The sequence below is a fragment of the Falco naumanni genome, chromosome 5, assembly GCF_017639655.2.
Source record: "Falco naumanni isolate bFalNau1 chromosome 5, bFalNau1.pat, whole genome shotgun sequence".
Lineage (NCBI taxonomy): Eukaryota > Metazoa > Chordata > Aves > Falconiformes > Falconidae > Falco > Falco naumanni.
Window position 1 is genome coordinate 24784472 of NC_054058.1, and position 11417 is coordinate 24795888.

General features: G+C 49.3%; 1 protein-coding gene across 1 annotated transcript in view; it reads right to left on the reverse strand.

Moving 5' to 3' along the window:
- B4GALNT3 (beta-1,4-N-acetyl-galactosaminyltransferase 3) overlaps positions 1-7178 on the reverse strand; it is a 67863-nt gene extending 60685 nt beyond the window's left edge. The window contains exon 1 of the mRNA XM_040595036.1: positions 7037-7178. Coding sequence (XP_040450970.1) covers positions 7037-7178 — 142 coding nt within the window. The remainder of the gene's footprint in view (positions 1-7036) is intronic.
- Between the last annotated feature and the right edge of the window lie 4239 nt (positions 7179-11417).

Consider the following 11417-nt stretch of genomic DNA (forward strand, 5'->3'; position numbering starts at 1 on the left):
AGTGACACAAAAGCAAGACTAGCACAAGATGCAATACTTTTGCCACGTAAGGGTATCAGATAGCCCTACAATGGAAAGTAAGAGGAGACAGCACCTCCACCTTCTAAAAACAAAGGGGTTAAAAAGCCACATTGACCTCTCCCCCTCTCAAAAACAATCTCAAATGGGAAAGTGTCACAGAATGCTGAAATAACTAAGCCTTAGAAAATTATACAATCAGAATTAGTGGCCCTGTGAGAGGCGCACTGATGCTTCAGGGAGACTCACAGGTCTACCTGACAACCTTTGGATTGTCTGGAAACATCCGGCATCTCAAAGAGTAATTGCATCTTATTATTCTGTGTAGTTGTTTAAAATTCTTTACTATGCCAGCATGAATTATTGTTCTGAGACATCTTTGGAGAAGGCTGATTTACTTAACAGCAATGTTATCCCAGACTATCTTAGCATCTCAAAGGATAGGGGGCTCTCTCCGGATCAGGAATATCAAAGCCTTTGTGCTTTGGCATGGGAAAGTCTTCTCAGGGAAACAGAAGTACAGAGGAGCTCTGGTCAAAATCCCAGTGTATTTTGGTTTGGCTGATTACACACAGACTATGAATTTCTAACATCGTGAAAAGCACAAGTATCTAAGGACAAGGTTCACATCTGTTTCCACCCAAGGCATGACATGGATCTCTCTTAAATCTTAAACCACATCTATATAAGATAGCTTATTTCCTTTTCTTGGAAAGCCCTTCTCAGCTATTACTGCAAGCCTGAAAAAAAAGCAGTTGAATTGGGAAGGGACTGGAAAAGGGAACATCAATGCACAGCAACAACGAATAGGAAAGAAAAGGTCAAAGTACAACGAAATACATAATCCCATCAATTCTTGAGGCTGTTGTAAACACTGGAGGAAGAACCCCATCATCACTCCGTTCCCCACTGCCATAACCTACAAGGTGACCTCTGTCCTCAGGAAAACATCCTGCCTTTTACCATATTGTGGATGTCAGTAACTCCAAACAGCCAGATGAAAGACTGTGTCCATCATCTCTCCCAGCACCACTCTTCCTTCACACCTGCCCGAGCTTGCAGGCGAAAGGAGGCAGAGCCTTCATGTTACTATACCATACGCAGAAATGCATCTCCAGAAGACAACAGCATTCCTCGGCCCACCCCACAGCACAGATGAGATGCACAGGAGGGCACCACTCCAGGAGATCCAGGTCATCCTAATCCAGACTGACTCAAAAAAGGAAGGTGTGGTACAGGAATACATGCAGTGTTGGCACACCGCTACACAAATCTGTCACGGATAAAGGGATGGTGCAAGAGTTTATTTATAATGATAATATGAAATGTTTGGAAATGATCTGGGGATCTTCAGTGGCCAGACAAACTGCAAGCTGGGTTCCAAGAAAACAAAACACTCACAACTCTCACTTGGTGCGCAGGGACCCAGGCACTTAGTGCCGCTCTACAAAAAGGTTATTTAAGAGGCAAATCCATCCCTACCTGACTTCAAGTCAAGAGGTAAAAAAAGCCAGGTTCACAAGCTACCTGCAGTACACACCCCAGCAGCAGTGAAAGGATATGGTGGCCCCGGACAGGTGTGGCACAGCTAGCACGAGGCATCCCCTGGCTGCGATGCCAGTGAACCTCACAACCAAGCCAGCATACGATCCAAACGGCTCAGTGGCCCTGGCTTCTCTGCTGAGTCCATGATAGCGCTCTGTGCTGTGACTACGGGCCTGGGGATGTTGACTCCCTTCCCATACACCAGTGCAGAGCAAGATGTGACAGCACTTCTGATCGTTGGCCAGGGAGACCAAACTGACCACCTGGAAGTGAAAAATCTGCCCCACCTGCAGTGCCCATCCTTCTGCCCATAGCTATAGCGGCCCACAACGTGCTTGGGGGAACGGTGTTGCTCAGCACAAGTCCCTATGAATTAAAGTCTCACTAGTGTCTTCAAAAGCCCAGAAATATCATATGCAAACTTCATGGTACAGATGTTCCCCTGCTGTCAACACATTTTTTCAGTCAGGATGAGGTGCTCTGGGGGTGACAGCTGGTTTTAACTTTTCCTCTGGGTCAACAGTTTCCACAGAGAGGAAGCAGATACTTCAGCCACCACAGGAGAGCTACACGGTCCAGTCTTTCCCCATGGGCACTCAGTAACCTACGGTGCAATTAGCTATGCAAAAGAGCAATACTGTGCATGCACAGGCAAGTAACCTTGCGTGCAAGCGATTGCTAAGGTCAGCCCACGTGCATATGAATGAACCTGGACGTGTAGGTGTGCTCACCCTTACGCATAGGTGCTGCTGAGGATCCTGGGCAGGGAAGCTACACAAGGAAGTCGATGAGTTACATTAAATGAGCAACTTCAGCTTTCTACCAGCTACTTTCCTCAGACAAACACACGCACCTGCCCATTCACACCAACACTCAGGTCAGTTTTAAAGCAACTCACGCTGCTCTGTAGTAGCTTGGGTGCATGAAGATCAGAGAGAGCTCACCATGGTGAGGGGTGTAAGAAACCAATTTTCTGGGGAATGAAAGGGACACTAAAGAGGTACATAAAACTGGGGACATGGAAGTCTTGCCATAAGGACTTTTTTATTTGCTCATCTCCACAGTTTCTTCTGAACCCCTATTTCCCACTTCAGAGAGTGGGACTGCACGCTCCTGAGTGAGAAAATTGGCAGTCCACGAAGCGAGAAGTTGGACAGAAACCACTTGTCACAATCCAAGATAGAAAGATAACACAGTCCCATTGTTATTTACACGCAACAATAACATCTGGAGGAACAGGGACAGGTTGAAGCAGCCAGAGAGGCAGGTTAAAGAAGGCCTCCCCTGAACCCCTTGTTCCTACAAGCTGCACCTCCCAGAATTCTAATCTAATCATGCACACCCTGCTTGCGCCTGGCTCAGCGCGACTCTCACACCTGTATAAAGGAAATCAGTGCAAGTGATTTATCGCCTCCCAAGATACCATGGTCTTTGCAGCAGAAAAAACAAGAGTCTGCACAGCAACGGCTGGGAATGACCTCACCTCCAAGTTTCTGCAGGGATCAGGATTTGCTTTTACTATGTTGACACAAGGTTTTAAAGCAAAGGGGGATCACTGCACATCCTCCCTCCCTGCAAGCATGGCTCGCTGATGCCAGGCTTGCTCCCTCGGAGTCACACCTTTCTGCATGGGTGGGCAAGATGAGGCACTGCTGGGCACAGAAGAGGAAAACCAGAGGTAGCAGGAGATCCCCATCCCACCAGATTTTCCATCCAAAGTATTGCAGCAGCTCTTGGAAGAGGCAGGGTATTGGGGTGAGGAGTCCTCCCTGAGGGAGACCTGTTCCTGCCCTTGCCCCTTCCAGCTGCGCTGCCAAGCCAACAGCATTACAGCAGTAAAGGCACAGTGCAGGAATCGCTCTCCAGATTTGGCTGCTCTGTGCTTTACTGGTATTTTCTCCCTCCCCAACACCTCATTTACCCTTGAAATAGGAGAGGTTCCCACCTCCAGCATTCACTTGTGGGAGCAAAGCGTGCTGTATAGCAGCTACTAAAGACGAGAAAAACATTTCTACTGGAGAGCCCACTCCACAGAGGTTAGTGCCTCTCAGCAGTGGAAGTAAAGAGACTGTCTCCAGCTCCTCGGATTTCTTGGCAGGGAGGCAGTGTCCTGCCTGTTACAACTTGTTTTGGATGACAACAGGCCACATTTCACGTGAGGAGAGTTGTGCCCATCTTCAACTCACATCAGCCTGCTTGTTTTTCTTCACTCAGCTGTAAACATATTTAAGATTCCCATAAATACCTGTTGGGCAGCAGAGCAACAAAAATATGCTCAATAAAAAAAATAAAAAAAATAAAAAAAATAAAAAAATAAAAAAAGGAGCAAGCTTCACAACAACAGAAATGAGATACAACAGTCCTGCCAGTAGGGACCCCTGGGAAGAATACGTAGGAATACCTTGATGCAGTCACATATTTTTTTTTGACCAGACCCACTGACCATATCAGCATCACCTTCAAAGGACCACTCCAACTCATGACAGCCAATACCATGATCTGTCCCTGTCTAGCCCAACCCAAACCTCTCAGACAGCTAGAAAAGGGCTCAGATCAACTTGGCCACGCATGAGCCCCAACCTATGGGGTATACCAAGCAAGAATACTGCACCTCAGGCTGGTCCCTCAATCTTTGACTTTAACATTACAGCAAAATGACCCTCACAGCCAGAGCCTCCCCCAGTGTACAGTGACGCAGTGCCATGGAAGCCAACGGGTACTAATGATTAGCAAGGCCCTTTATTCTCTTTCACCCAAACTTATTTATATGTTTGCATAGCTGAGCTTCATATACATCAGGGGAGGACAGCCGGGCTTCAATTTTTAAGCATCACTTACTCAAACACCCATACCCAGGCCACCTGACATTTGCTTCCTCCACCACACACTGTTCTGGTGGGGGAAGAGGAGCATAAAGCTGGAGAGGATCGACCATGCCTGAAGACTTGCTCTAAGGCACTGACCTGGGAGCAGGGGCAGCATGGGGGCATCACAGCAGCTTGTGCTCCATCCCATGCATGGTGTAGAGGAAAGGGATTATTTTGTGTGACTCCTTACAGCCTTGCAAGAGGAGGGCTCACCTCTCTGGAAAGAGAAAACATACTTGGCTTTCCATACACAGGCTGTTCTGCAATGCCATTTAGGGAGGCAAGAAGAAACTCCGTTAAAGACACAGAGAATGGACACAGTGATCTCCTGTAGATCTCCTTCAAAGCCCAGCAGCTCTTCCGCTTTCTGGCCTCAGCGGATGGAGCCTCTTAGACTTTTGCCCAGAAAAACTACCCAATAAACAGCCTTTATATTTTATCATTAATAACTGGGGAGGCTGTTGCATCAGATGAGGTGGTAGCTCTCGATTGGTCCCAGGTGTGATTTACAGTAGTATTCCCATTTGGGACATGCGACAGAAAACAATGCAGAAAGAAGAGGGGAAAAGTACTAATTGCTCTGGGAGCCACTCCCTCCTGCATCAGCTCCCTGGGATCTCTGGAAAGAGTCACCACATGGAGTCACAAACACAGCCGCCCCAGTCCCCAGAGAAGAAAACATTACTTAGTTTTAACAGCCAAAAGAAAACAAATGCTATTTGTCTTTCACTCAGACTTCTGATTTCTCTTAAAACAAAGCAGGCTTTTAGAGGTACAGGGGCAAAAGGAAGGGTGGGGAGGGTCACAGATTAACCTTCCTCCTGTTAGCAGGTTCCAGAATTCTGGCCACGAGGCTGGGAAAACATGATGCCAAGTGCCCGGCGCGCCTGCAGAGCCTTGGCTCCCCAGGCACAGCTGCTCTCCCTCCATGATGCAGAGCTGTGAGGAGATGCCTGCCAGAGGGTTTCACCCTCCCACCCTTTCCAGCAGTGTTTAAACACCTTCCACATGCAATGCACAGCAACGTCTCTGGTGGATTTGGGAGAACCTGGACTTCCATGTAATTGAACTGTCATAGAATGTAATTATTTTCCTTATCTTGATTTAGTTGGTGGTGACCACACTCATGTCACTGTTTCCAGTTTCAGTCTTAAAAGAGAATGGCTTTTACAACAGAGATGTAAAAATAACCTTGTCTAAAAGCAAAGAGGAAGAACCCAATTCATAAGAGAAGTCATTTGCTCCTGTGCATCTCTTCCATCCTCACGCTCGCTGCCTGTTTCTCCCATCCCCTCCCAGTCCCTTTGCATTGCTGGCAGTGAAAGGACTGTCAGCTGTACAGCTCCAAACACCTGATTCAGCCCCTCTCTCCTTATAACCACTATTTTAAATACCTCCAAGTGGTTTGTTTTTTCCCTTGCTGCACTGCACGACTCCTCTATATACCTCTGCGGTCTCCTCTAAGGATCTTTAGGGGGGTATTGGCAAAGAGGCACAGCTAGATTGCCTGAAAGCAGACTCGTAGTGCAACCCACCTTCTCATGTCCCAACCAAATCCACCAGGCATAAAAAGATCTATCATTAGAGGATTTATCCTAACCAAAGAAATCAGATCTCTTCTGCTGCTGGAACAATAAATGTGTTTTTAGCCTTAACATCACAAATAATACAGAACAAATGGACAAGCTGAAGTCCTGTAATGGACTTTGTAGGAGTAGATGCTCATGGGGCTCCTTGCACAGCCAGTCTAAACTTTAAGGCTGAAACCAAGCCCGACTCACGGCACCAAGAGTCAGGGGGTTTATAATGTGTTGTGAAGGGATCAAGATACTGAGAAGTATTAATAGTTAAATGGTGACATGTATTTGAAAAACCAGTATCAAGTTAGATTGGCACCAAGCACTGATACTATTTTAAAACCGGCAGCAACAACATCCCAGGCTTTTACACAACCTTGGGCCATTCAAAACTTTCCTGTGGCTGTAAAAAAAAAAAAAGAGAAGCATAAACCCTACATGATGCTGACAGAAATAACTGTTTTCCTCTGATTTGGAAAGAAAGAAGCTAACCGCACTTGGTATCAGCCGTGGCTGTACTCCTAGAAGCGTGCATGTAATGAACCCGCTACGAGGCGGGTGGTGTGCATCTCCAGGGTACGCATTCCCTCCTCCTTTGCATACTTCTCTCATCAAAGCAATATTCAAAGACTCTTTGCTGCCTTCCAGGTTAGCACCAAGAACAAGAGGCACCACAAAGCCATGGCTCCGGGCTCTGCAATTCCAGCAAGGTCGCGTTTTGACAGCCCTCCTGACCGAGACGAGGCCGAGAGCCGACAGACCGAAGGCTGAAAAAAGAACCCCCCCAACACCCACCTCCTTCCCGAGGGACAGGACCCACTGCCGTCCCTAACGGCTCCCCGGGGAGCAGCTCCCGCCCGCCGGCAGCGCCCTGCCGCCCGCCCGCCCGCCGCTGCGCGGGCTGCGCTCAGCCCCGGGCACCCGCCGGGCTCCCCAGGGAGCGCGGGGACGGGACGGGTGCGGGGACGGGACGGGACGGGACCCCCCTCCCCGCCTTCCCCTCCCCTGGTGCCCTGCGGGGTAACTCACTCCGGTCCGGGGTTGCCCCGCCGCCGGCCGCGGCCACCAGCTCCAGGTAAGCGGCCCAGAGCCCCAGGGCCAGCACGCCCAGGGCCAGCAGCAGCCGCAGCACCCGCCGCCGCCGCAGCCGCGCCAGCAGCCGGCCCCGCATGGCGCCGCTCAGGGCGCCCGGCCCCCGCCGCCGCCCCGGGGCATGCTCCCGCCGCCGGCTCGGCTGGCTCGGCACGGCTCGGCTGGCTCGGCTAGCTCGGCTCGGCACGGCGCGGCGCGGCGCCGCTGCCTCGGACCCCCTCCTCCGCGGGGCGGGCCCAGGTGCGGGGCGGCGCCGCGCCCCCGCGGGGCAGCTCCCGGCCGGGCTCTGCCGCCGCCCCCCGCACCTGCCTCCGCCCCGCGGGGCCGAGCCGGGGGCTGCGCCCCTCACCGCCCTCCGGCCGCTCTGGGCGCTACCGGGCGCCGGCACCGGGACCCGGACCGGGGCCGTCCCCGCCGGCGTCCCGCGGGGCAGCGCTGCCAGGGCTCTCCGCTCCCGCCAAGGCTACGGGAAAGCTGCGCCAGGGCGGCGGCGGGCACGCTGCCCCGGCTCCCGGTCCTGCTCGAAGCCGGTGTGGTGCCGGCGGGAGCGCTGGCGGGTCCCTCCGGTGGGAGGTCGGGAGATGGTGGCTCCTGTGCGTGGAGGGAAGCAGGACGCGAGGGGCGATTCGAACTCGCACAGCTGCGCACAGCTGCATCCACGTTAACGTGTCCTGCACCTCGTGCAACGAGTGCGTTTACTTCCGCGTGCTTTGCTCAGGAGGAACGGGGCACACTAGCTTTTTGAAGCAAGCTGGCTAGATGCAGCATCACACCGTTCAGACCCCCCAGAGGGAGGACCTTGGAGACCCACATGAAGACCAACCAGGACCTTCCTTGGGTGTGCTTTGTGTTTCATTTCACACCTCATGCACGCTTCTGAAGAGGTTCTCCCAGCTGACCCCCGCTGTGCTGTTGGTTGGTTCATATTGCCAAATGGTCCCAGAGGATGAAAACTGGGTTCCTCCTGGGTGAAAAGAAGCTGGAAGATGCTGTCTGGGATGCATGTAATGTGTCCGGCTGGGGAGCTAGTCCAGAATACCCTCCTTCCAAGCACGTATGGCACAGGTGTTGGATCATTGGCACCAACTGTTGCCCTTCACAGCTCTGCTCCTGCACTGATGCAGCCCCTGTACTTTATGCAACCGTGAAGAGAAACCCTCAGGCTGAAGTTTATTTTTAAAATGTGTGCAATAATGATACACCTTCTTTTGAAGGTCCACCTTCCTTTCACAGCAGTAGCCTTCTGAAGTGAGAGGCGGTGCAAAAGGATGCTCATCATTATTTAGCCTTCAAAAATGTGCCAAAAGCCTTTTAAATGGCATGGAGGGCCATGGGAGAGCAGTGTGAGTCCCAGCTGGGACAGACCGACGTTGGCAGAGTGCCGGCATCCCACGTGTTGTACTGGTAGGGACAGGAGCAGCATCTGTGCTGAACACCCTCTTCCCAGTGCCCAAGCAGCACCTAGAGACCCTGCCATTATCTGTCACACATTGGGATGGACAGACAGGCAATAGGTTTCCTTCTTCTGAATGTCTCACAAAGGTTTCAGAGCCATCTCCCTTCAGCTTTGCTTTGGACAGATTTGTCTTGGTTTGGGAAAGTATATCTGGAGAGTTTTATACCTCCGTGTGGAGGTGGAAAGACAGTGACGTTTCTCAAGATGGAAACACATCCTGTAGTGGGGGAGGCCGGTGAGCAGCTCTGCCCTTGGGCTCCCCTGCCTCCCTGGGGTCAAGGTCCATTCTGCAGCTTTCAAAGATGCAACACATTGTGTTCCTCCTTCCTACCTTGGTAGAGGCTGCGGGTGCCTGTGGCACCGGTCCCAGCATGAATCAAGGTGCCTTCTCCTCCAGCACAAACAGCAAGGGCCACCAGTGCCCAGCCACCACCAGTGCCCATGCGACTGAAAACTTGAAGCCATGCACCAATTTAATCATTGTGCGGCAGAAATCTCATGTAAGGGTATGACGCTCATTGTTCGAGTTTTTTTGGTGGTGTGTTGGTTTGTGATTTTTTCAGCATGAGAAAAATAAACCAAGTTTTTTATATTTGTCAAAAAAAAAAACCCTAGGAAAAATTATAATAACTATAGATCTAAATTAAACTTTACCATTTAAAGAATGAGAACTGAATGATGTATTCTTAGCTGGAAGTTGTCTGCATTTCTTAAACAAACAACCTTAAGTCTGAAAAATGACGACTGCACTTGGTTGAAACTGTTGGATATTAAAATACTAAAATAAGAAAGCACATTTTTCTCTTGTGAACATGGTACTAAAATAGAGGGGAGGGGAAAATGAAATTATAGGCTAACAGCAGTATTGTTGACTCTTAAAGAAACAAAATCTTTTTTCTGATAGAACTATGCTATAATGAAGACACAGAAAAGCTCCTGTGGCTGGAGAAAAAGCTTAAGGAAGTGAGTGTGGTATGTTGATTTCTGTTACAATATAGTTACAATAGAACAATATTAAGGAAGAAAATTAATCTGGATATAATAAATTGTGCAATGAGGAATTTGACTAGCCCTACACTGTACTTGAAGTAACTTAGTTTGGACCACTTACTCATTGCAGCAAGCAGTGGTGCCCAGGAGTAAAATCATTCACAGTAATGTTTTAAAAACACCTCACATAGATGCTTTTACCCCAAGTTGACCAGCAGTCTTGTATTCCTAATTTCTCAAGCATCCCAAGTCACACAAGTGCGTGCCCAGACCTCTGCATCATCTCATCTTCACTGGGTGCAACACAGTAGTGGTGGAAACCACAGCATGCAATAATGCCATATGCTGGAGTTGACCCCATCAGGGAAGGAAATGACAAGTGAGCTGGAAGCAAGTGATGCAGGAATAGGGTCTGCGCCATATCTAGATGACTCAGGCAGGGTCACTGCTGATTGCCCCAATGACCATCCCTGAACATCTGACAGGTCGCTGCTTGCTTCAGGATACACCTCTCCTAGCCTACCCTAAATACTCGCTTCAAAGAAACTATTTGCCAGATGTGCCAACTGGAGTATTTTTTGCTTTATTGGGGCTTCTGTTTGTTTTGTATTTCGGCTACGTTTCCTCATGATAAAAGCAGCCTTTGATATGAATGCAGCACTTAACGATGCGCATCTCCTGTTCCTCCCGGCTCCCCTGTCTAGCTCCATCTCTGTGCATCCCTGCCTCTTCTTGTTATGCTTTGCTTCTAGTTATCTAACAACTGTTTCTCTGTTCTGTAAATTACTTTTAGCTCTGTGCCAACATCCTTTCTCTGTAGGCTCCCCAAAGGTTCAATTATCTGCCACTTGCTCCTTCCCTTCTTTCTTCTTGTGTAATTTTAATTTTAACACTAATTACCAGCTCCACACCAAAGATACCCAACTGTCCCTAGCTTTCACCACCCCGGTGGCTCCATACCCCTCTTCCTGACCTCAGCCATGCTCTGAAGCACAAATAATGACTTCATCTCAACATTCATCATCGAAACGGCTCAAAGGCAGAAGTGTTTCTAAGAGAAAAAGGCAGTCTCTGAAGACACAGTTCCCCATTATTTCCCTTTTTGGCTCCTCAGGAACAGACTGGGCTCTAAAAGGCATTACTGGTGGAGCTACCCCAGAAACGTCCCTGTCAGTGCTGCAGTTTAACACCACAGTAAAGGAATCGGCATGGTCCCACAACAACTGCTAGCAAAAGGACCTTCTTGCCCAGTTAAGTTGTGCTGATATGGTGGGTTTTGCTAAAATGGTTCTATTAATCAGCAATGGGATTTTTACCAGTAGTTATGCTGCCAACATTTGTGTGAACTGGCCTGAGCTGGGGTTTGAGACGTCCTCTGCTCACATGGCTATGCTCCCTCAGCTCCAACTTTGACTGACAGCACCAATGGTAACATCTATTACTCTCCTACAACTTGTCTGGGTGGAAAGCCTAATTCGTGAGTCTGTCTTTTCACTGTGTAACTCTTCTCATAGCTCTCAAGCCCTAGCTGTCCAGATAAAATTACACAGAAACTGCTGCCCACCCTTTCAGCTGTAAAGACAACATATTTATACGTGAACACCACCCAGTACCTCTAGCAGCACCTTCCTACTGCAGGTCCTGCCCCACAAATTGGCCTGAATTGCTTTCTGCACATCAGAACAATCTCTCAAGATCTAAAGCACACATTGGCACTTCCAGAAAAAAAAATATTTTAAGTTGTAAACTTTCAAAAGACCTTTCAGGGTTTAGACATTTACCATAATGAAAGATATATCTACATATTTGAACATTCTGGAAATCTATGTTTTCAAATCTGACTGAAGTTTTGCCTAAATTTCCTCATTCCCC